Source organism: Eurosta solidaginis, chromosome 3 (assembly GCF_040869045.1).
Source record: "Eurosta solidaginis isolate ZX-2024a chromosome 3, ASM4086904v1, whole genome shotgun sequence".
NCBI classification, from domain to species: domain Eukaryota; kingdom Metazoa; phylum Arthropoda; class Insecta; order Diptera; family Tephritidae; genus Eurosta; species Eurosta solidaginis.
In genome coordinates, this window is record NC_090321.1 from 266,303,815 (window position 1) to 266,330,241 (window position 26,427).

Sequence of the window (26,427 nt, forward strand, 5' to 3'; positions counted from 1 at the left end):
GTTATTGCGTAATTGGTCAAAATCGTATAATCCTCGGCGCATCTATATAATTAAAATTTTACAAGGACTCTGGATAACATTTTTAAAATGTAGACCAGATTTTGTAGATGTTTGTGTTCACATCGTTGATTTCAATAGGCTTCATTAAATCAAAACGCTATTTTAGAATGAAAGTCGACCGATTTTAAGTTGAATGATGTTTACTGCTCTTTTCCGGTCTAATGATATAAGAGCTCATTATGGATGACCGCGCTTCAGTTTTCAGACTAGTTCGACTGTCCACTTCGTTAGGGTAGTAGCACACACGGTCATTTTTTCCACAGTCTTGGGAAAGCTTTTGTTTCACCACTTTGAGTGTTCTTGCGAAGGACAAAGCCTCACCTGGTAAATACATATATGTGCCTACGTATTCACATTTGTAAAAGGAGCCGTAACGTGTAGGTGATATTTAAACTTGGTTGATAGGCTATAAACAATGTAATTAACTCCAAAGGAATAGTTTTGAATAGGGCCGCCAACTTTATGTCAAACCGGGAGACTTGGGTGTTGAAGGATGAAGTGTTAAAATTAAAATTAACATTTCAGACGCTATTGCATAATTTCGCAAATAAACAACAGATATTTGAATGTAAGCCCAATTGGTTTTTCAAACCCTTCTATACGTACATATATTCTTAACTTAAGTATGAGGTAAAAAACATTTTAAAGGAGTGTTTATGCCTCTAGAACCGACTAAAGGATTTTGCATCACTGATTTCGCTTATTCTTTCAGCCAATCGCAATATAAAATTAAAAAAAAATCGGCACTTTTTTTGCTTTTTTTTTAACAACTTCAAAACAAGTTGAAACGCCTTGGGTAATTTTTTTTTTTTTTTTTGGAAAAAATATGCAAAGTGATTATATAAATTTATTATATAAAGTTTCTTTTAGTGTTTTGTTTTAATAACTTGGTGAATTGGGTGATGCAAATTCCGTGTTATGTCGACATCGAAAACGCCTGTTTTTTTAAATAACTTTTGAACAGTTAGAATGAGTTAAATTTCGCAATTAGTTTCTTATAACTGACAGTGATGCGCATCCGTTGATACCACTTTCGACCATATCCGACCAATTTTCGACTTGAACAATAAATGGCCTAAACAGTCTTAAACGAGCAGAAAATATAGTACCGCGCCGGACGCCGCCGCCGCCGTCGCGGCGGCTTTTATCGGCGGCGTATATCGCTAGTACATATATACAACGAAAACGGAGAGTGGGAGTGTAACTGTGAAAAATGCCTCGTAGCGTTTAAAAAAAATCTCTTCTCTGCCCTGCAGGTTCACGGGGTGCCCGAAATTTGGGCCAATTCACGTTCTATGAAGTGACAATGAAAAAAAACATAAATTTTTTCAAATTTATCAAAACTTCTTTTCATTTTATCACTTCGCAGAACGTGAATTGGCCCCCTGAGTTTTATTTTGAAGTCATACTACAGCTTTTTCTTCTAGATTTCAGAAAATTTAAACAAATTTCTATGAAAAAAAAAATTCAAAATTGAAGGGAAAAATGTAAAACCAATCCCTATTTTTTATTTACTTTGCCTTAAACTTACAGAAAATTTATTTTGATTAATTTTGGCGTACTATGTCTATCGACTACTGAGTAGAATATTAGCCTATCTCGGCTGCCGTTTTAAAAAGGCCCTATCTCAGAAAATTTTTGATAACACGCTACATCAGAATTTGGTTCAAAAACACCATATCTCAGAATTGGTTTCAAAAAAGCTATGTCTGAGCTGAAATTCAATACATTTTGACTTTAGCTGGGTCTTTTATTAAATAATTCTGAGATACCGAATTCAGAGGTAGGGCGTGTTTGAAACAAATCCTGAAATAAGTCATTCTCGGAAGGCAACCAAGATCAGCAGTTGATATATAACAGCAAAGACAACTCCCTGCCAATTTCGATTTCTGATTTCAAATGAAGTCTGTGCCACTTCCATTGTCTAAAATTATACTAAGGCCAGATTAAATATGACGCCATGACACTTTGCGTCGCAGTCACTCACCTTAACAGTCACCACTATATACTACCAAAAACTTCAAAACGGCATTCAGGTTTACTGTCACTCACTGAGGTGAATGAATGCTATTATATAAATTTTAGCTCACGCGAGAACAAATGACTCGTTGCGTCATAAAGTCAACCCAATAATCAAGTTCAAACACCTTATTGATCTTTGGTAACGATTTGTCGCATATTTTTTCGATATCGAAAAAAAGGCGTGGTTATCGTTCGATTTAGCCCTTTTTCAATACCCATTAATTCTACGTCCAGAGGCGCGTATACCAAGAAGTGTATTTTTGCTAATGTTATCACGTTAAAGGATGGTCGGGTGCACGGACGGACATGGTTAAATTAGTTGAAATCTTTTTTGATGCCATTAATTTTGATACAATGAAGTCCACATATCGCTCATTTGCTGCAACGTCGTCATAACTCAAAAAACACAATTTTCCAGGGGAGCCATTCAAAGATTTTAACTGCCATAGGTTGCGCATATAAAGCCATATTTTCATTTTTAGAACAAGTGCTAAATTTTTAAATAATCACGAAGATTTTTTTATACAACATAGATCATGATATTGGGTACGTTTATACGTCATTAACTCAAAAGTCATGTTTTTTGAGTTATGAGGACGTTGCAGCAAATGAGCGATATGTATATCTATATATATAAAAAGAAGTGTACATTTTGATTGTCACTCCATAACTCGAGAACGGATAGAAAGATTGCCATGAAATTTTTAGGAAAGATACAGGAATGAGAGATGATGGTTAGTTGATTTTGAAATCCCAAATCGGTTTAGCCATTCTTGAGTTATGATTTTTTTTTTAGAAAAAAATCAAAATTTGAAAATTTGTTATATAAATTTTCCTATATTAGTATTTACGATCCTTTTTTCCGGGAAGTTAACCAGAGACGGACAGGGACTGGGATTAGAACTAGGACCAGGACTGAGACTCGGAGTGGGACTGGGACTGGGACTGGGACTGGAAAAAAATACATACCACAATCTGGGACAGGCAATAAGGGATGAAGAAGAATGAGAAGAAGGTGAGAGAAGAGAAAAGAGAGATGTAGAAGGATACTGAGAAAGAAATGGAATGAGACGAATATGGAGATAGATGAAGCGAAAAAGACGGAAGGAGGAGTGAATAAAAGGATCAGGAAAAAATGAAGAGGGGTGGGGGAGGGTAGAGTTAGACGGCAAAAGCTTATTAAAAAATGCAGATAGGCCAAATTTAGGGCAGAACAACGTCTGCCAGGTCTGCTAGTAAGGCATAATGGTGTCATCAAAAATTTAGAAATCAAAAGATCACTGAGTTAAAGAACACTTTGGGTATAAAACAATTTGACCCTTTGAAACTTCAAGTTTAAAGACATCACGACGGATATCGCATGACGTTTAATGCCAAGCTGCGCAAAACTTAACAAAGATGGCACCAGAAATTGTCAATACCATATTCAATTTGGCAAAGGACTGTCCTTATACACAATAACCAGTTAATCATAATTATTTCGGATCGTATAATATTTTGAAATATCGGTAAGTTAATACATCATTTCATGTTCAAGAAAGATATATTATCATTTTTATTAAATAATCATTATTTTTCTAGGGAAATCAAAAAAATAAAATACACAAAAATAATAATTATTTTCCGAACAAAAAATAAAACTAAAAAAATAATTATTGAAAAGCGATTTTTATGATTAAGGTTATAACTGTTACAAACGCTGATTTTAATACACTTAGTACCGTTACCAAAAAAATATTTCACACAGCTGTCTCAGCATCTAGCAAAAGAAGTTCATTCATGCTCAAATTATAATGTTCGAGCTTATTTTTTATCCATTCATCCATTTTGGCTATAACATCAGCAGACAATTCGTCTTTGTAGCCACCTGCTAAGCCACGGCGTATGAAACTTTGGAGAAATATAAAATTAACCAAGAAACTACAATATATTTTGGGTTCATAATTACTTATTATCTTCGTAGGTTATTACATTATATTTGGCCCGCATTTTCTCAAACTCCCAATGATGATTCACTTTGGGATTCTCTGCAATGAATAACAAATGAGTTAATCTACATATGTATGAAAGTATATGAGCAGTTTCGATACGTCACTATGCCGCTAGACACGAACTGAGAGTACAAAAGCAGCGCAGTCCAAGTGATGGTCAATCAGTTTGATTTTAAACGTTGGAAGTGAAGTACGCGGGTAATTTAATTATGAAGTCCTACTACCAAAATAGTGTTGTAAATAAAGAACATTTTGCCATTTTAGTTATTTTTACAACAGTATAACGATTCGAACGATAACAGAATGCACATGATAATCGATAATCCCCAAATTTTGCTACACTATTATAAATCCAAGTGCCGTGAAACGTCTTTTTGTGTGTCCCAACGTGTTACAGTCCAAAACTTTAGTTTTGTTCATATAATTTGTGCCAATTTATGGGAAAAGGAAAAGTTTGGAAGATAGACAACACCAGGTCAGCCCTGTAGTACCTCCGACAGAAGTAGGGCTAGAGCGTACAGAATAGCAAACAGACAACCTTCGAAATTTATCACAGAAGAGTTATAATTTGCAGCAAGATCTTTACACAACTATCGGGTCCCGCCAGAAACTGTTATAGACATAACAAAAATGGGCCCTGAGATTCTGCTGTAATTAAGAATACATTCCTAAGGATTATCTCCTGATACATGAAAGAAGAAAGGAGACTGAAACTTGCGCAAACCGGCCATTATGTATGCTCGATACAGTAAGGAACATTTTTTTAAAGACACCTATTTCTAAGTATTGCGGACGACATAAAACAAACAGGTGGGGTGTATCATTCAGAAAAATGGCTTCTAACGTGCTATTGTACTTTAGGAGCAATGAGAGACTTCATAAGTAATAGCAGATGTAGAAAATGTGGGTTGGAGGAGAAAACGATCGAGCACGTTTTTTGCTCGTGCTCTGCTCTCGCCAGGTTAAGACTCCAGCTTTCTAGAGTAGCACAGCTGTCAGATCTAATAGCAGTAGCATGTAGCACAGGCCCTGATAGCTCCAAGTATTTGCCAAGAGAACAGTGTTATTTTTTAAAGCAGCTCCTGGCTCTTGATTAGGTTTTTTAGTTTGCACGTTGAACGAGTTTCTGGTAACATTACGGAGTAATTCTGTTTATGTAAGGTCCTCAGTTTAACCTTGCAGCGTATAATAAAAATATATCTTAGAGATCACATCTCCATTTACAAAAATTTGCTTACGGATCAGGACAGAGAGACCTTTCGGATCGTCATCCAGGGAAAGTTAGCTGCGATGAAGTTTTCAGTCCAGAAATGGCCGATTATTCTTAGTTCGATAAACAGACGACATTGATACAGTCGTTACAGCCCGAAAAATCAGACGAAACACACAGAAAGCTCTATCAGGTGATTAGGCGCACGATAAAATAGCTAGACCCGGGCGGATTGCAGCTAATAGCAAAACAAGCCCATAAGAAATACATACTGATAAAATGTTGCTGTCTGCAAATATAACCTGAAATAAAATAGCTTACTGCACTATAAGTAGTCCATTCGTCTTCAAATTAAGTTTCTAACAAGCGTTAACTAATAAATTTTGTGTTTTAATTTCCTGACAGGGTGTGTAATTGATGTGTTGGAGCTATTTTACGTCATCTCTTGTAAAATTCTTTTCCAGTGTTGTGCCATTTTCAGTGTTATTTTTCGTTTTATTGTAAACTTCTTAAGTGTAAGATTAGACACCGGTGCTCAAACTAAGCATGAAACACAAAAGGCATCTAAACTGAATGCAAATGTCGTGAACCAAAAAAAATGGAACACATTAAGATAAAGAACTTTCGTAAATTGCTAACATAAGTTTGCGAATAGTAGCTTTAAGAGTAGTATTCGCTTATCGCTTCGTACAGGCATAAGCCGCACAAGTTATTATCCGAACAATCCCCTTCGAGATAGGAAAGCGATAGCAATTGGGGTAAGGATAACAATGAATTTGGTGAAGAAAGAATGAAAAGGCGAGTCAGTCAACAAGTCAGGTTTAGGGCGCGCCAGAGAATACCGATTCAGCTCGTTCGTCATACATACAAAAGTTTGGACAGTCTCAAGTGTTATAAAATTATTTAATTTTCATTCTTAAAATTTCTGAATAACGCACTTTTCATTTCCTCAAACGACAAATGATGCAACATTCTCTCCATTTGTTCCTCGGTTATATTCTTATTCAAAAATTGGCAAACATCTTCGATAACTTTTCTTAAATTTTGTTTCATACATTCAAAGCTAGTGTAGAATATCCAGGGCTCATTACGCAATGCATAAAACTCTGTTACATGGTCGAAATCGGTCGCTGATTCTGTATCTTCTTTTCCAATATACTCGAGAACATGTTGTTCGAGCGTTTTTTCTAAACCAAATCCCATGCTACGTCTATGGTAATATCCTGAAACAATGTAGTCTTTTGGGTTGCGATAAACATAAATAGTCTATAAAATCCAAATTTTGATTAAATATTTTATGAAGAAAATACTAATATACCTGTACCTTGGGTTTCTTATGCCAAAGCTGTTGTGGTAATAGCGGTAAAGGCATATGCGACTTTATGAGACGTGGTGACTTAAGTGCTTCCACACTTTCAAGAGCGCGATCCAAATCTCCGTGTATTGCATAATCCATTCTGCAAAAATTGAATGGTGCAGCTAGAAAATAATCTGCTACAGTTTACATTTAAGCAAGGCCTTATAATATGTCATACAGTAGAAACTTTTATATATGGGCAAGATTGGCCCCGTTATGAATATTTGCCTATTTAAGGCAATGTAGTTAGGAAGGATGTAAATAGCCACTAACTTGCCATCTGTACAGAAAGGAATATCTGAGTAGCTTACAAGATCTCATAGCACCTACTTCTCCTTTGACAGATTCACTTACTACGACCTCTATGAGCAGGAGCAATTCTTTTGACGTATAAACATCTTTTCTCGCGGTATTGGGATACTAGAATTCAGGCATAAGTCTAGTCAATACACTGTAGCGTAAGGAAAGGCAAAGAAAAGAAATGGAAAGAAAGGTTAGAATTCAAAACCTAAGCTGGAATTGAAATCAGACTAGGAGCTATAGACTAGATATGAATTTGTTACCGTCCCTAAAGGGAATCCAGTAACTAGTTAGGTAAATTTCAACTGCGGAACCAGACCTAAAGTGGCAAATAAATAGTTATTTAATAGCGATTTGACGTTCTCCAGTTTTAAAATCGACAGTTTGGGTTTTTATATTTAATATTTAACATTTATTTAAGAAATAGGCTATTCCCGAAAAAAATTGCTACCAGCTTTAAGGACCTTCGACTACACTTGCCACTTTTTCTCTGGTTCGGAACTATCGAAAATGGTCCTCTTTTTTGTACTAACTAGAAGCAACATATGGAATTTCGTTCCAGTTCGAAACCTACGAAATAGTACCAGGAAAAGAACTAGATCTAAACTGTAATGTTATTCACGAGTTCGGAACTATCCGAATAGTGCCAATCAACCAACTAGTTCTAAATTGGAAATGGGTACCTAGTACGGAACTACAAAGAAGGTAATGCAGCGGGGACGATTTCCACCGCCGAGGACATCGTCATGTTGAATTCGCAAGTTGAAGGCTTATAAAAGATACATATAGGGCAAATTAGTAGTGTCTCGAATGCACTAGACGCGAGCCAGTTTTGAACTAGAGATTTTGCCTACAGGGGTAGTGTTATACAATTGCTCTACATAAAAAGGTTACCGACGAATTATCGGTTCGATATTGAGGTTTTACCGTTTTATTATCAAAAAATTATTTATTTGTTATCGAAAGGTCATCGATTTTTTGCTATCGGGTTATGAATTTGCTATCGATGACTCACCATAATCGTACATCATCATAAACTACCTAAGCCATATTAGCCATTTCCTATTAAGATACGCCAGATACCGAGATTTCGCGATAACTGACGCCAATTTGGAGCACCAAGTGAGGTCACGTCTGTCTGCACCTGCTTCGGCCAACTGGGTGGATACCTCCCTTCCCTCTGCATCCAAACAGCGGTGTCGATTGAAATACTTTCTTGGCCAGAGCGTCTTCGTCGATTCTCATAACATGACCTAGAAAGCGAAGCCTTTGGGTTTTTATTCGCTACACTATTGTCATATCTGCGTAAAGCTAATACAGCAAATCATTAAACCTCATTCGATACTCGCCGTCAGCATCATGGACAAGACCATTAATCTTCGGGAGAATTTTTCTCCCCCAACACTTCAAAAGACAACTCATGTTCTCTCGACATTGTCCATGTTTCCGAGTCATACGTCAGCACAGGTAGTTCCAGGCCAAAAGCATAAGCCGCCACTTGGCAGTGCCTAACTTTAAGGTCTTGAAGAAGTCGTTCATTACAACGACTTAAAGCACGGAAGAAAGAATGTCCCCTGTAGCATGCCCCTTCTTGCCTTTCTTCCCCTACAATGTGCGTGTTGAGCTGCCCAGGACGCATCGAGATGATGAACTGCTTCATTATTGTCCGGGGAGCCTCAATATAAAAAACAAACTGATAATCGCAAGCGTTTCAAATAGAAAAGATGCCTAATGACCGCATTCAATGCTGGTGTGGAAATATCATGGTCGGCCGCAATAGCCTAGTCCAGTACGACAAAACAAAATAATAATTTTTAAATTTAAAGCATCCTATTAAGAAGATATAACAGATAATTCTTTCACCTATCGACGGCTTCCAACACAAGCCGTCCTGACACATTGTTTGGAGATTTCAACGCAACCCTATTTGTTTAAATAGCCGACAAGAACTTGTTGAATACTGAAACGAACCGAAATATTTCTTTAGGTTGGTATTCAATTCCTGCTAGTTGCTAAAATTGCTCGTGTTTGTGTCGTTTAATAAAATGTAAAAAATATTATATAGCTTAAGACTTCTACTGCGATATTAGCAATTTTTATGAGATTATGTCAACCGCTTCCTCGTAATGACGAACAGAACGCTGTGTTGTGAATATTTTTTATTTGCGCTAGGCTCAAATTACCAGTAACTTACACAACGGCTAGTTTCGTGACTTTAGGTATGAGCTTCGTCTACCTTAGAGACATGTCTCTATCTTGTTTGACTACAGAGTGGTATAACTATAACAACTTTCATGCATCACAGAAAACTTACAACATTGTTAAAATACCCAATTGTATAACTTCCTATACATCCATATACAAATATTTCATATGCATACATACATGAAGATTACATCTTTCCCCTCTCGTCTTACTCTAAAAACGGCGATCTCAATTCCAAATGTTCATTGCGCGCAGCTTCAAAATCGAAATTGTTCAACACCAACCACAACAGCTCTTGCATCCAAGTTGTACCACACTTTGATAGTGTCACCAACCAAACGTCATCGTCCCTCACCTCCATATCGTGTACTTTATCAACCAACCTCTGGTCAAGAAATCCAAATATTTTACGCTTGGACCAATCTTTTCGTAGCAAATTTGTTGGAAAGCTTCTTGGTTTCAATTGTACTTGTCGCATTTTTAAACGGACTTTGTGACCTTAAAATTTAAAAAATAAATTTGACTTCTAATAACTATGATACACTAGGAATATAGTCTTTATTCTTCAACAGCTTGTTTCCTACTACTTATGTATGTATGTATAAAGATTTACTTTTGTTTGTAAGGCCTTTAAATGAATGCTTGTAGATTGCGAATTAATTTTATGCCACCATTAAGGTAGTCCATTTTGAAATTTACGTACAAGATTTAATTTCCCAAACTTTCGTATAGTTTTTCACACCTAAAACAACAACTAACTAAAACAAACAAGTTACGCCGATATATACATACTATTTACTCCACATTGTCTACCAAGGCATCTGGAAAAGATTTTTAATAGCCTCCATGTTTCAACAAAGTTGTTTTCCAAAAAAGTCTAAGGTTTGGTGGATTTGGCCATATGTAGTATAAAAAAGTTTCAAATTAAGGGTCAAACTTTTGACCAGGTGAGCTGTATTTGCATTGTATTTAGGATCACCTTAATGCATTTTTGGTTTTCATATATAAAGAATACAAACCTAATTTGATAATCATTGCTTGCCAGCTGACAGTCATGCGGTTATTGACATAGATAGATGTGCATGTATATATGTAGGCTAGGGTGGTCCTTGTTAAACAAACGATAAACGTTTTTTTCTGTCTTTCCACTTCATCGCCCTATCTCCAACTATAGTTTTATCGATTTTTGTTATTGAAAAACAAAATAAATTCAGTTTAATTATTTGAGTCTTCATAGAACAATTTTAACTTTAACGTCTTTGTGACCATCTCTAATCGAGATCAAAATTTATATGTGGTATTTTTAATCATTGTTTATTTGATGTTTAAGGACCACCCTAGCGTAGGTACACCCGACCGTTTAAGAACACCAATTTTATCTTTACAAAGCAATATGAACTAAAATTTTTTTGATTTTAATCAGTGCCATCACGCATTATTCTCTTCAGCACAATTTGCTTACACCAAATGCAAGCCATTCGATATATAGATAACATGGTTGCCACACCATGTTTTCATTTGGGACCCACAATACATCGAAAAAAAGGACCAAATCTCAAAGAAATGGACTAAATTTTTGTAGTTTTAATTGGCTTACAAACAATTCGGCAATTTAAGAATATTTGTTCGTTGTAAAATCGTTTAATTTTAGTATGTGGTAAAGTACAAAGACACACACTTTCATTTTAACAAAAAGCCTTATTTCTTTAACTTAAACCTTAGAGAAAAACCCAAACCAAACTAGCTCTGTTTTATTTACATAAGAATATTATTTTTAAACTAAATTTCTCCAGAGCTCGGTTGTACCAATTTTGTTATAAAATCAGTCTAAAAGTTAAAACAAATCTTTCCAATAGCTGTGTGCTCCTTGCAATTTTTATTTTTTTAAATTTAATTCTTTACTCTTCCGTTTACCAGTGCAGCCTCACGCTTCAATTTTCTAATCTATCGCCTAGATTCAGTAAGTGCGAGTTTTGAAATGTACACTTTTTTCCATATAATTTGTGTGAGAGAAAAATGCACATTTCAAAACTCACTTATATTGAATCTAGCCACAGTCCTCAGATTGACCATTGAAAAGCCTTAAAAGTTTGAACTGTGTCGTAATGGTCGAAATTCCATTTGACTAGGTATGAGAAATTATTTATTATTAACAATGTTATTATTAAAGTTTCTTGGGGTTCTGCTCTACAACGGGAATAAATTGGCACAAAGCGTTTATATCAGACCTACGTTGAGCATTTGCTAAGTTATCGATTTCCAAAAATATTCCTGCCTTCCTTCCAATTAAAATATTGCTTGGGTTAAGATACTTAGTGTTCTAAATTATGCACACTGACATTTTTTAAATATCCAATATTTTGACATAATCTTTGTACCTAAAATTACTCAACAAGGGCTTCATATTGATGGAATTATATCAGCAGACTAACTTTTTCTGATTGAACTCTTTAGTGCAGGCCGGAAATATATAGTAACTTTTAATTCTGTAACTGATATTGAATTTGACAGTTGTACAGCAGCAATGCCATTAACTGTCGGACACAAAAATATAAAATATAGCCCCATCGCAGTGTGAAGAACACTTTCCACAATAGCCTTGGAATTCCTAAAACCCATCAATTTGTTTTCATCGCAACATCGCAATGTTATTTGGACCATATTTTTTGTATGAATTGTGGTTAATTTTGGAGCACCCGCTTGGTCCATAGCGAGTACTCGATACATGCATGCATGGAGTACTCGCGTTTTTTGCAGGGAAGTGCACTTAATATAAAGAAATTAGTCTCATGCTTTAATTTAGTTTTCAATACAAGAATGTCTTCGTCAGTGGAAAACTCAGTCAAATTTCTTTTATATGCGAAAAGTGTTTGATACCCGATCGAAATATCAAGCCACAAAAACAAGCTTTTCTTATTGACCGATTGTTTCATCAAAAATTAACGAACATTGGTTTGCTTCAAGATCCAACACTTTTCTAAATTATCTGCTAGGTGAAGTCCCATTGTTCGGCTACGTTTTGAGGACAGCAATTTTTTTTGTAAGAAATCCATTGAGGTAAATTGTATATTATATAAGGCTAGTGAAGGTGAGGAAAATTCTGTGGGCAGTGTTGAATATTTTTTCATCAGTGAAAACAAACAATCTTGATTACAGCCGAAAAAGGAAAAAAATTAAAAAAAAAAGAATCAGCGTACAAAATGGAGTTGAAAAGGATAATTTTCTATCCAAATAGACCAATGCGGCAACCGTGATAGCGAATTCCCTAAATATGCCCTAGGTGTTTTCTTGACATAGCCCGGGCTTTCAACAATGACTCGAAACGAGCAACCGTAGACAGTCTCAACTCAATTGAGCTACACCCATCCTTAACAAATTGGATCGGCTCCATGTTAACCTTGTAAACAAAAGACCGCCACTAAGTGGGGTATTATCACCAATGCTGTGGACACTGTTCATCAACTAATTTATTAGGCGGTTCGGCAGAGAACAGCCAGACTTATGGCGTATGCAGATAACGTTTCAGCCATCAAAAATGGTAGATGTCTGCCAAACAATCACCATTCTAATGGATCATGTGCTTCGAATGTACAGGGCGAACCGACTGCATGGCTCCCTTCCTGAGCTTCGAAAGAGATCTTGTGGCTTTACTAGAGGGTGTAAAAATGGTTTGAACATACCATCGAAGTGTATACCGATGGTTCTATATTAATGGAAGGGGCCACGTCTGTTGTTCACTGTGTCGATATAGAAATGAGTAGATCCTACATTCTTCTAAATCCCCCTAGTGCTCTTCACGCGGAAGTTGTAGCCATGAAGAAGCAAGCATCAGAAATTTTAGAGGGAGCTGGGTTAAGCTGCAGTCTGGTCAATATGTATATGGATAGTTCATCAAACAGAGTTCTGATGCGCTCAAGTCGCTCAATATATGTTTACTAAGATCCCGGCCTTAAAGGAATAGAAGGTAAAGAAAGGCTTATGAGTATGCAAGGGAGGGTGCAGCACTCGAGAAATTGACTGTAGACTTCCCAATCTATTTGGCAGAAATCAAAAGGAGACTGGAGATGCATATGTTCCATCAAGCAGGAAACGCGAGTCTTCAAAATTATTAAGATCATTTGCAAATCCTCTGTTATAAGACTTACACGATTGCTCATATCCCAAAAGAAAAAAACTCCCATGATGGACATACTAACAAGATATTAATTTTGGGTGCCAGGTCAAGCTCCAGGTATTTCGGGCCGGCGTAGTCGAGGCAGCAGATAAAGTAGGACCTAGAAAACTTCTGGTATTTTTCAAGAGCAAGGATTATGTTAGGTTAGGTTGAACTGGCCGGTACATGAGGACCTCATATAGACTGATTGTGTCCGTAGTGTTACCATAAGTTTGTTTTAACGACCAAACTGAAAAACACTATCAAAAACCAGGACCTATGTTATAAAATAACTCCGTCTTCTTGGCAAATACTAGAAGCTTCCTAGGACTTAAGCCACTTGCTGCTTCTAGATCTGACAGCTGTGTCACTCCTAATAGTTGGAGTCTTAGCCTGGCAAGTGCAGGCCACGAGCGCAGAACGTGCTCGATCGTTTCCTCCTTCAACCTGCACTTCCTACATCTGCTATCACTGTGCAAGCCTAATTTAAAGGCATGTGACGCCAGAGGGCAGTGTCCAGTCAGAATACCCGTCATTAGGATACAGTCCTCTCTTTGTAATGATAGAAGCAACTTTGTTAGTCTAAGGTTGTAAGACCTACATATAAGCCCCGCGCTTGAACCCACGCCTTTCTCGCTTGGTCGATCATGTGCACCTCTCGCCTTTGCTTAATCTCGCCCAGTCTAATTGGGACGTCTACGGAGCAAGCTTCAAGGGATGCGTCCTTTTTAGCTAGTTCATCCACTTTTTCATTCCCATCTATTCCCATATGCCCCGGGACCCAATATAGATGTATGCTCCACCCTGTCCCGATTCTCTACAGGGACTGCTTACACTCTAACACGCCTTTAGATGCTGTGCTATGCGAGATTATTGTCTTAATTGCTGCATGACTGTCAATATAAAAGTTAACACAGCTGCAGCTTAAGCTATTCTCTTCCAGGGTTTCTACTGCTTTGGTTACGGCTAATATTTCCGCTTGGAAAACGCTACAGTAAACTGGCAGCCGGTAGGATCTGCTTATTTCTGGATCAGCACAGTATATCGTAGACCCTACTCCAACGTGTATCGCCTCGTCCGCCATATGCGCACCCTTGCGCCAACTGTCCACCTCTATTGTGGCCTTAGGATCTCCCTCGAAGCGCAGATAGGGAATCAGGTAGTCTGTTCGTCTTGTGATTGATGACGCTATACTACTCTGGCCGTATGGTCGACGCTCAAGCTGCCCCGAGGCACCGAGCCTGGTTGCAGTTGTTAACGCAATGTTCTTTGCTACCAGGTCTACAGGTGGAATGTGCAGAATGGCATACAGTGCAGCCTTCGGGGTTGTTTACAGGGCTATCGTAATGCTTAGCATTGATTGTCTGCATACCCCTGTAATTTTTTGAGGTATGTTGTTTTTTGTGTGGCTTTCCACCAAACAAGAACTCCATAGTTTAGCATATCGCTTACAATAACTGTAAAAACCCAATGATAAAGAGGGGGCGATAAGCCCCACATACATCCCAGCATTTTTTTACATGCATAAAGTACCGTTGAGGCATTCTTCACCCTCTCCTCCACGTTGAGCCTCCATGCTAGTTTACTGTCTAGGATGATTCCTAAATATTTTGTGCAAGGTTTCTCCTGTAAGGTCACCCCTCCTAACTTAGGCCTGGTCCAACTTGGGACCTTGTACTTCTTTGTAAAGAAGACCTTATCCGTCTTCTCCGCATTAACTTTAAACCCGACATTAGGTGCCCAGGTATGAATATCCCGAAGCGCCCGATCCATTAAAGAACTAATCGTTGGAAGGCACTTTCCACTTATGACAATTGCACCGTCATCTGCGTAAGCCGCAAATTTTACGGCTCCCTCATCGAATCGCCTGAGCAATAGGTTGATGACCAGCGTCCACAGCAGAGGTGATAGCACCCCTCCCTGCGGCGTGCCCCTGTCCACTGATTTCATAGCCTCGTACAATCCCCATTATGATGTAATCTTCCTGTAATTTAACATGCAGCCGAACCATTTGGTTAAGGCTGGATGTACATTAATGAAATTAAGACCATCCATAATCGCCTATTTAGAAACATCACTGAAACCCCCGGCAATATCCAAGAAGACTCCTAGAGCATATTCCTTATATTCCAGGGATTTCTCTATGCTTATTACTACCCTATGCAATGCGGTGGCTACCGACTTGCCTTTGGTGTACGCATGCTGTGTTGTGGAGAGCAGCTTTTCATCCACGTTGGACTTTATGTACACATCTATTAGGCTCTCAAAGATCTTGAGCAGAAATGATGTTAATCTAATGGGTCTATAGTCTTTGGGATACACGTCACCGATCTTCCCCGCCTTTGGTAGGAAAGCTACACGAGCAGTTCTCCAAGAGTGCGCTACATGATTCAGTCTTACGCACCCATCGAATATTATATTAAGCCATTCCACGACCGCCCTACTTGAAACTTATAGCATGGCCGGGAATATACCATTTGCATAACATCCGCATTGCTGCGGTTCAAGAGACCAAACTCACAGCAAGATCTGCTCTGCAGACCTGCTCTGGGTATAGCGTCCACAAAAAAGATTGCCAGAGCGGAAATGGATGCGGTCTCGCGTTTATCGTATACCACTCAGTGCAATACAATCTATTTGATCCGAACATCGGCCGCAGGGACAGTGTCCTAGAATGTCACGGCATATCTGTCCGATCAGGCGATGTAAACCTAGAAATAATCAACATCTAAATCCCTCCTGTCACTTGTTGCCCCAGTGGATACCGCCCTGATATCAGAGCACTACTCACTGGATATAATCGCATTAGCTTAGGCGCAGCAGGGGTGAGATGTTGCCGGACCAAATAGAGGAAACGAAGTTCTGCACAATAAACGGAGACGCCTCCACTCGTATGGTAGGAAGCTGTCACAGTTCGCCAGATCTATCCATCGTGAGCGCAGGTCTAGTAAACTGTGTCAACTGACAGCCTATACTCCTTTCGCTCGAGTGAACCGCCGACTTCATCATTACCTATAACTACACTTTCATCAACTTTAAGAAAGTAACGTGGGATGACTACAAATACTTTAAGACAATCGCTTTGCTGCCTTTCTTATCCCGACTGATGCTCGGCAAGGGGAACGTGCTTTCCGCAAATTCATTGAATCCGCCTCTACTCGTTTTATTCCCGCCGGAATAATTCTGGACATCCGGCCTCATTTTCCGGCGGAGGCCGCAAATTTAGCGAGAGAAAGTGGCCTTATAAGACAGCACGACCCCGGCGACCCCTGAGAGTGCTTTTTGCCGACAATATGTAATGCATTCTACGGTGGACAAAGTTAGACGGCGGGCCAACAGACGCGCACACAAACATAAATACAGCGCGTCCCCAATTACCATCACCGCCAAAGAGGTTGAGGATGCCATCGTTCATGTTAAACCATCTAAATCAGTGGGCTCAGACGGCGTAGCCATGCCGATGCTTAAAAACCTAGGCAAAGAGGGATTTAGTTATCTAGCACATGTCTTCAACTTGTCCCTTTCCACCTTTGTCATCACCGAAAAATGGATTTTCAAAATATAAGTTGTTAATATATCTCTTCCTTAATTTGTAATATTTGTTTTTTCTTTAATTACGGCTAAAATTTCGTTATTTAACCACGGCTTCTTAACATTTTTATTCGTTTTTTTAATACGCTTAGGGCACTTTTCAATGCGGCTATATAGCTGTGTATGAAATCCCGAAAAGTGAGGCTGTTCTAATAAATCGTGTATATGATTATTTTCTTCGAATAATGCGTAATGAAATATATGGCGGCCACCGTGGTGTGATGGTAGCGTGCTCCGCCTGACACACCATATGCCCTGGGTTCGCACCCCTGAGCCTTTAGATGGAATATCACATCTTTTTGTTTTAAGTCAGTGTGATTTTGAAGAAGTAAGAGATGCAATCACTACCCTTAACCCAAAGTCGGCCAATGGTCCGGATGGCATTTCAGTCAGATTGATACAAAAATTTAAAGAACAATTGTCTGGTCTGTTATCAAAGTTCATTAACGAAAGTTTTCAAAGTGGTCAGTACCCAGAAGAGTTGAAAATCGGATCAGCAGTTCCAATGTACAAGAGTGGAATTAAGGAGGCCTGCTCAAACTATAGGCCAATAACGAAATTGAGTACGATTGACAAGGTATTTGAAAATATTTTATTAAATAGATTAAAACAATTTATTATATCTTACGAAATAATCAGCGATAATCAATTTGGAGTTACGGAAAAATCTAGCACACTATCTGCTTGTATCAACTGCACCGAGTTTATTTATGAAAATTTAGATAAAAAAAAGTATGTTGGAATGTTGGCAATTGACCTCAGCAAAGCCTTTGACTCAGTGAATCTTTCAATCATGATGGAAAAACTAAGGGAGTTGGGGGTTGATGGCATTACAATTAAACCCTTTGAAAGCTTAAAGGTTACTCACTGGAAGAAAATACAAGCCTGCCAAAATAACGCCATCAGAGCCGCTACGGGCTGTTTCCTTATGCCCCAGAACACCATCTACATAAAGAGGTGAGAATGCTCCCCATTAGGAAGATAAATGAAATGCTACCCAAACAGTTTCTGTTGAATACCCAGAAACCTGGGCATCCCAACAGACATCCCATTGATGAGGTGACACCGCTCAGGGGCTTAAGGGGTCAACTCCGTAAGCATTATGAGGAAATACGGCACCTGAGAACACAGCCGTATGAAGCTATACAGCACAAGCAGGTCCTCAGTGATATCCACAAACAGGCGTCGGACCAGGATTTGCCCGGCGAATCCAGTAAAAAACAATACCCAAAACTAGCAGAGGAGGAACGCACACTCCCTAGGGAAACGCGCGTCACTCTAGCTCAACTTCGATCTGGGCACTGTAACAGGTTAAAGTCTTACCTATTCAGAATCAAACCCGACATACAAAATGAATGTCCTGCTTGAAATGTGTCCCCACATGACACCAACCATCTCTTCAACTGTATTGTGGAACGAACGCCTCTAACATCCCTCTCATTATGGTCCACCCCTGTTGAAACAGCAAGTTTCCTTGGACTCCCGTTAGAGGACATTAATGAAAATTTGTGATTGGCAGCACCTATTGGATGGGGCGAAGCACTGCTACAACAACAACAACAATATAATATGGAATCAAGGTACGTGGTAGAGTATAAATGAGCGAAACCAAACAGGAACTCAAGGCAAACATGTCAGCTACTTATAAACTCAAATCTCTTCCAAGGATTCCTTACACTCATGTCACTTTTAGATGTTGTGCTATGAGAGACTAAATAAAATCTTTATTTTATGAAAGAAAAATAAAACTCAGTTCTTATTGGTTAAAGAGCGATTTGTTAATAAAACTTAAGTATTATTATTACGATCCCTGATTATAAATGCACCATAGTACCGTTACCAAAAAAATATTTCACACAGCTGTCTCAGCATCTAGCAAAAGCAGTTCATTCATGCTCAAATTATAATGTTCGAGCTTATTTTTTATGCATTCATCCATTTTGGCTATAACATCAGCAGACAATTCGTCTTTGTAGCCTTCTGCTAAACCACGGCGTATGAAACTTTGGAGAAATATAAAATTAACCAAGAAACTACAATATATTTAGGGTTCATAATTACTTATTATCTTCGTAGGTTGTCACATTATGTTTGGCCCGGATCTTCTCATACTCCCAATGATGATTCACTTTGGGATTCTCTGCAATGAATAACAAATGAGTTAATCTACATATGTATGAAAGTATATGAGCAGTTTCGATACGTCACTATGCCGCTAGACACGAACTGAGAGTACAAAAGCAGCGCAGTCCAAGTGATGGTCAATCAGTTTGATTTTAAATTTTGTGTTGATGTGCGCTCGTAATTTAATTGTAAATTCCTACTACCATAGTAATGTTGTAAATAAAGAAAATTTTGCCATTTGAGTTATTTTTTCAACAGTGTAACGATTCGAACGATAACAGAATGCACATGATAATCGATAATCCCCAAATTTCGCTACACTATTATAAATTCAAGTGCCGTGAAACGTCTTTTTTTGTGTCCCAGCGTGTTACAGTCCAAAACTTTTGTTTTGTTCATATAATTTGTACCAATTTATGGGTAAAGGGAAAGTTTGGAAGATAGACAACACCAGGCCAGCCCCTGTAGTACCTCCGACAGTAGTAGGGCTAGGGCGTACAGAATAGCAAACAGACAACCTTCGACATTTATCACAGAAGAGTTATAATTTGCAGCAAGATCTTTGAACAACTATCGGGTCCCGCCAGAAACTGTTATAGGCATAACAAAAATGGGCCCTGAGATTCTGCTGTAATTAAGAATACATTCCTAAGGATTATCTCCTGATACATGAAAGAAAAGAGGAGACTGAAACTTGCCATGAGAAAACCGGCCATTATGTATGCTAGATACAATAAGGAAAATTTTTTTAAAGGCACCTATTTTTAAGTATTGCGGACGACATAAAACAAACAGGTGGGGAGTATCATCCAGGAAAATAGCTTCTAACGTGTTATTGTACTTTGGGAACAATGAGAGACTTCATAAGTAATAGCAGATGTAGAAAATGTGGGTTGGAGGAGAAAACGATCGAGCACGTTTTTTGCTCCTGCTCTGCTCTCGCCAGGTTAAGACTCCAGCTTTCTAGAGTAGCACAGCTGTCAGATCTGGTAGCAGTAGCATGTAGCACAGGCCTTGAAAGCTTCAAGAGAACAGTGTTATTTTTTAAAGCAGGTCCTGGCTCTTGATTAGGTTTTTTAGTTTGCACGTTGAACGAGTTTCTGGTAACATTACGGAGTAATTCTGTTTATGTAAGGTCCTCAGTTTAACCTTGCAGCGTATAATAAAAATATATCTTAGAGATCACATCTCCATTTACAAAAATTTGCTTACGGATCAGGACAGAGATACCTTTCGGATCGTCATCCATGGTAAGTTAGCTGCGATGAAGTTTTCAGTCCAGAAATGGCCGATTATTCTTAGTTCGATAAACAGATGACATTGATACAGTCGTTACAGCCCGAAAAATCAGACGAAACACACAGAAAGCTCTATCAGGTGATTAGGCGCACGATAAAATAGCTAGACCCGGGCGGATTGCAGCTAATAGCAAAACAAGCCCATAAGAAATACATACTGCTAAAATGTTGCTCTCTGCAAATATAACCTGAAATAAAATAGCTTACTGCACTATAAGTAGTCCATTCGTCATCAAATTAAGTGTCTAACAAGCGTTAAATAATAAATTTTGTGTTTTAATTTCCTGACAGGGTGTGTAATTGATGTGTTGGAGCTATTTTACGTCATCCGTTGTAAAATTCCTTTTCAGTGTTGTGCCATCTTTAGTGTTATTTTTCGTTTTATTGTAAACTTCTTAAGTGTAAGATTAGACACCGGTGCTCAAACTAAGCATGAAACACAAAAGGCATCTAAACTGAATGCAAATGTCGTGAACCAAAAAAAAAAATGGAAGACATTAAGATAAAGAACTTTTGTAAATTGCGAACATAAGTTTGCGAATAGTAGCTTTGAGAGTAGGATTCGCTTATCGCTTCGTATAGGGATAAGCCGCACAAGTTATTATCCGAACAATCCCCTTCGAGATAGGAAAGCGATAAGAATTGGGGTAAGGATAACAATGAATTTGGTGAAGAAAGAATGAAAAGGCGAGTCAGTCAACAAGTCAGGTTTAGGGCGCGCCAGAGAATACCGATTCAGCACGTTCGTCATACATACAAAAGCTTGGGCTGTCTCAAGTGTTATAAAATTATTTAATTTTCATTCTTAAAATTTCTGAATAACGCACTTTTCATTTCCTCAAACGACAAATGATGCAACATTCCCTCCATTTGTTCCTCGGTTATATTCTTATTCAAAAATTGGCAAACATCTTCGATAACTTTTCTTAAATTTTGTTTCATACATTCAAAGCTAGTGTAGAATATCCAGGGCTCATTACGCAATGCATAAAACTCTGTTACATGGTCGAAATCGGTCGCTGATTCTGTATCTTCTTTTCCAATATACTCGAGAACATATTGTTCGATCGTTTTTTCTAAACCAAATCCCATGTTACGTCTATGGCAATATCTTGAAACAATGTGGTCTTTTGGGTTGCGATAAACATAAATAGTCTATAAAATCCAAATTTTGATTAAATATTTTATGAAGAAAATACTAATATACCTGTACCTTGGGTTTCTTGTACCAAAGCTGTTGTGGTAATAGCGGTAAAGGCATATGCGACTTTATGAGACGTGGTGACTTAAGTGTTTCCACACTTTCAAGAGCGCGATCCAAATCTCCGTGTATTGCATAATCCATTCTGCAAAAATTGAATGGTGCAGCTAGAAAATAATCTGCTACAGTTTACATTTAAGCTAGGCCTTATAATATGTCATACAGTAGAAACCTTTGTATATGGGCAGGATTGGCCCCGTTATGCATATTTGCCTATTTAAGGGCAATGTAGTTAGAAAGGGTGTAAATAGCCACTAACTTGTCATCTGTACAGAAAGGAATATCTGAGCAGCTTACAAGATCTCATAGCACCTACTTCTCCTTTGACAGATACACTTACTACGACCTCTATAAGCAGGAGCAATTTTTTTGACGTATAAACATCTTTTCTCACGATATTGGGATACTAGAATTCAGGCATAATTCTAGTCAATACACTGTAGCGTAAGGAAAGGCAAAGAAAAGAAATGGAAAGAAAGGTTAGAATTCAAAACCTAAGCTGGAATTGAAATCAGACTAGGAGCTATAGACTAGATATCAATTTGCTACCGTCCCTAAAGGGAATTCAGTAACTAGTTAGGTAAATTTCAACTGCGGAACCAGACCTAAAGTGGCAAATAAATAGTTATTCAATAGCGATTTGACGTTCTCCAGTTTTAAAATCGACAGTTTGGGTTTTTATATTTAATATTTAACATTTATTTAAGAAATAGGCTATTCACGAAAAAAATTGCTACCAGCTTTAAGGACCTTCGACTACACTTGCCGCTTTTTCTCTGGTTCGGAACTATCGAAAATGGTCCTCTTTTTTGTACTAACTAGAAGCAGCATATGGAATTTCGGTCCAGTTCGGAACCTACGAAATAGTACCAGGAAAAGAACTAGATCTAAACTGTAATTTTATTCACGAGTTCGGAACTATCCGAATAGTGCAAATTAACCAACTAGTTCTAAATTGGAAATTGGTACCTAGTACGGAACTACAAAAAAGGTAATGCAGCGGGGACGATTTCCACCGCCGAGGACATCGTCATGTTGAATTCGCCAGTTGAAGGCTTATAAAAGATACATATAGGGCAAATTAGTAGTGTTCTCGAATGCACTAGACGCGAGCCAGTTTTGAACTAGAGATTTTGCTTACTGGGGTAGAGTTATACAATTGCTCTACATAAAAGGTTACCGACGAATTATCGGTTCGATATTGAGGTTTTACCGTTTTATTATCAAAAAATTATTTATTTGTCATCGAAAGGTCATCGATTGTTTGCTATCGGGTTATGAATTTGCTATCGATGACTCACCATAATCGTACATCATCATAAACCACCTAAGCCATATTAGCCATTTCCTATTAAGATACGCCAGATACCGAGATTTCGCGATAACTGACGCCAATTTGGAGCACCAAGGGAGGTCACGTCTGTCTGCACCTGCTTCGGCCAACTGAGTGGATACCTCCCTTCCCCCTATGACCAAACAGCGGTGTCTATTGAACTACTTTCTTGGCCAGAGCGTCTTCGTCGATTCGCATAACATGACCTAGAAACCGAAGCCTTTGGGTTTTTATTCGCTGCACTATTGTCATATCTGCGTAAAGCTAATACAGCACATCATTGAACCTCCTTCCATACTCGCCGTCAGCATCACGGACAAGACCATTAATCTTTGGGAGAACTTTTCTCCCCCAACACTTCAAAAGATAACTCATCTTTTCTCGACATTGTTTCCGAGCCATACGTCAGCACAGGTAGTTCAAGGCCAAAAGCATAAGCCGCCACTTGGCAGTGCCTAACTTTAAGGTTTTGAAGAAGTCGTTCATTACAACGACTTAAAGCACGGAAGAAAAAATGTCCCCTGTAGCATGCCCCTTCTTGCCTTTCTTCCCCTACAATGTGCATGTTGAGCTGCCAGGTGGCAACCTTAAAAAATCGAGACAATCAACTGCTTCATTATAGTCCGGGGAACTTCAGAATGGAGCCTCAATATGAAAACCCAACTGATAATCACAAGCGTTTAAAATAGGTAAGATGCCTAATGACCACATTCAATGGTGGTGTGGAAATATCATGGACGGCCGCAGTAGCTTAGTCCAGTACGACAGAACAAAATAATAAGTTTTAAATTTAAAGAATCTTATTAAAAAGACACCATAGATAATCCCTTCACCTATCGACGGCTTCCAATACAAGCCGTCCTGCCACATTGTTTGGAGATTTCAAGCAACCTTATTTGTTTAAATAGTCGACAAGAATTTGTTGCATACTGAAACGAAACGAAGTATTTCTTTAGGTTGGTATTCAATTCCTGCTAGTTGCTAAAATTGCTCGTGTTTGTGTCGTTTAATAAAATGTAAAAAATATTATATAGCTTAAGACTTCTACTGCGATAATAGCAATTTTCAAGAGATTATGTCAACCGCTCCCTCGTAATGACGAAAAGAACGCTGTGTTGTGAATATTTTATCCCATGGACATCGCCATGCTCAAAATACCAGTAACTTTTTACACAACGGCTAGTTTCGTGACTTTAGGTATGAGCTTCGTCTAGCTTAGAGATATGTCATAGCCAGCTTGTTTGACTACAGAGTGGTTTAACTATAACAACCTTCGAACACGATTAGAGAAAACTCACAACATTGTTAAAATACCCAATTGTATAGCTTCCTATAAATTAGACTGGGTTGGCCCCCATACAAAAAAAAAGTTGCCAATTTCCGCCCCTAAATTTGAAGACTATGTTGAGAGGGTTTCGGAAATTTTTTTTAAAATTTTTTTTGATCCTTCGAAATACAGCCGAAACGGTTTTTTCGTCGTAACTTGGTTATTTGACGTCCGATTTTTAAAATTGGCATTTCATTATTTTGGCCTTGAGAAGGTTCACATTTCCGTTTAATGTCCTTTTAAGCTACGAAGTCGTTTTCACATGATTAGGTCAGCTAACAAAATTTGACCCCCCTTAATGTATGTTTTTTTCCTTACCAAAGGAAAGCACATAAACATTCAAGAAAATGTTGCCATGAAACTATATTACTAAAATAATAAACAAAGAAGTTATAGCACTTTCAATATTTATTGCAACTGTCATTTTACCTGATTCTTATTACACTTAGACCTGAAACTCATGATATTTTTGGAGGAAAAATTGCAGGGTTTGCATTGAAAAGTTAATAAAGATATGCCAAATATCATGAATAGTGGAAGTCAAACCTGTTGTAATAAATTTTGTTAGCTGACCTAATCATGTGAAAACGACTTCATAGCTTAAAAGGACATTAAACGGAAATGTGAAGCTTCTCAAAGCCAAAATAATGACATATTTAATAAAAATCGGACGTCAAATAACGAAAAAACCTTTTTGGCTGTATTTCGAAGGATCAAAAAAAAACTTAAAAAAATTTTCCGAGACCCTCAACAAAATCTTCAAATTTATGGGCGGACATTGGCAATTTTTTTTTCGACCCAGTCTACTATAGATCCATATACAAATATTTTATATACATACAAACATATGCATTAAATCCCTCCCTTGTCATCTTACTCTAAAAATGGCGATCTCACTTCCAAACGTTCATTGCGCGCAGCTTCAAAATCGAAATTGTTCAACACCAACCACAACAGCTCTTGCATCCAAGTTGTACCACACTTTGGTAGTGTCACCAACCAAACGTCATCGTCCCTCACCTCCATATCGTGTACTTTATCAACCAACCTCTGATCAACTAATCCAAATATTTTACGCTTGGACCAATCTTTTCGTAGCAAATTTGTTGGAAAGCTTCTTGGTTTCAATTGTACTTGTCCCATTTTTAAACGGACTTTGTGACTTTAAAGTTTAAACAATAAATTTGACTTCTAATGTTAACTATGATGCACTAGGAATATAAAGTCTTTATTCTTCAACAGCTTGTTTCCTAATAGTTATGTATGTATATATAAAGATTTACTTTTGTATGTAAGGCATTTAAATGAAAGTTTGTAGATTGCGAATTAATTTTATGTCAACATTAAGGTACTCCATTTGGAAATTTACGTACAAGATTTAATTTCCCAATCTTTCGTATAGTTTTTCACACCTAAAACAACAACTAAGTAAAACAGACAAGTTACGCCGATATATACATACTATTTACTTACGGTTGCCAGACGTACTGATTTAGGCAGGACAGTACTGAATTTTCACTCGCTGTCCTGGATTTTCACAATTCCCAATTCAGTACGCAAATGTCCTGATTTTTTACAATTCTCTCCTGATTTGTACTGATTTTTCTATCTCGACAAATTTAATCGCAAGACTTCTGAAGTTATTTCACATGATTAAACTTTTTTTTTGATTTTCATGATCAGAGTCGCCCTGTTCTGTTTTACAAATGTTCTGTTCCACTTCGTTATCATACACATAAATACTAAATAAAGTAAATATAGTTGCAAACGCTTTGAAATAAACGAAGTGCTTCGCAAAAAGCAAAAACCATGGGCAAAAAAGAGTTATCTGGGCAAAAAAGAGTTATCTGGGCAAAAAATTCCAATAATATGATAACAAATTTTAAAAATTTAAAGTATTTCGTTTAGGGAACGAAATGAATTTCTTTCAATTCACGGAAATAATTAATGATTTTTATATTAGAGACATCGATTTAAATATGCTGTTTGATGAATTTGTTGCCTTAAAAAATTTTCTTACAAACGAAACAAATAGTTCAAGTTTTGAAAATAAATGGATACCATTTTTCAATAGTGGCTCTTTTCCCCAGTTTGAAAAAATTTGTAACGTTATTTTCTCAATTCCACATTCCAACGCAGCTGTTGAGCGAATTTTTAGTTTAATGTTTGCAGCGTGGAGTAAAGAAAGAAATCGC

General features: G+C 37.7%; 2 protein-coding genes across 3 annotated transcripts; both read right to left on the bottom strand.

Annotated features, from left to right (window-relative positions):
* Positions 1 to 3,606: 3,606 nt before the first annotated feature.
* On the bottom strand, positions 3,607 to 10,507 carry LOC137245511 (sulfotransferase 1B1-like). 2 transcript variants are annotated; one of them, XM_067776307.1, is made up of 7 exons: positions 10,165 to 10,504; positions 9,358 to 9,643; positions 6,608 to 6,740; positions 6,222 to 6,549; positions 4,031 to 4,109; positions 3,899 to 3,972; positions 3,607 to 3,852 (listed from the first exon to the last, which is right to left on the bottom strand). In XM_067776307.1, the coding sequence occupies exons 1-7, from the start codon at positions 10,199 to 10,201 to the stop codon at positions 3,842 to 3,844; spliced, it is 948 nt and encodes a 315-aa protein (XP_067632408.1). In that variant the 5' UTR covers positions 10,202 to 10,504; the 3' UTR covers positions 3,607 to 3,841. The 2 variants fall into 2 exon arrangements, with proteins under 2 accessions (XP_067632408.1, XP_067632407.1); XM_067776306.1 differs by having other exon boundaries at positions 3,607 to 3,972; positions 10,165 to 10,507.
* An 8,086-nt stretch (positions 10,508 to 18,593) lies between these two features.
* LOC137245514 (amine sulfotransferase-like) lies at positions 18,594 to 25,493 on the bottom strand. The gene is made up of 5 exons (XM_067776313.1): positions 25,110 to 25,493; positions 21,525 to 21,657; positions 21,139 to 21,466; positions 18,951 to 19,029; positions 18,594 to 18,892 (listed from the first exon to the last, which is right to left on the bottom strand). The coding sequence occupies exons 1-5, from the start codon at positions 25,373 to 25,375 to the stop codon at positions 18,742 to 18,744; spliced, it is 957 nt and encodes a 318-aa protein (XP_067632414.1). The 5' UTR covers positions 25,376 to 25,493; the 3' UTR covers positions 18,594 to 18,741.
* Between the last annotated feature and the right edge of the window lie 934 nt (positions 25,494 to 26,427).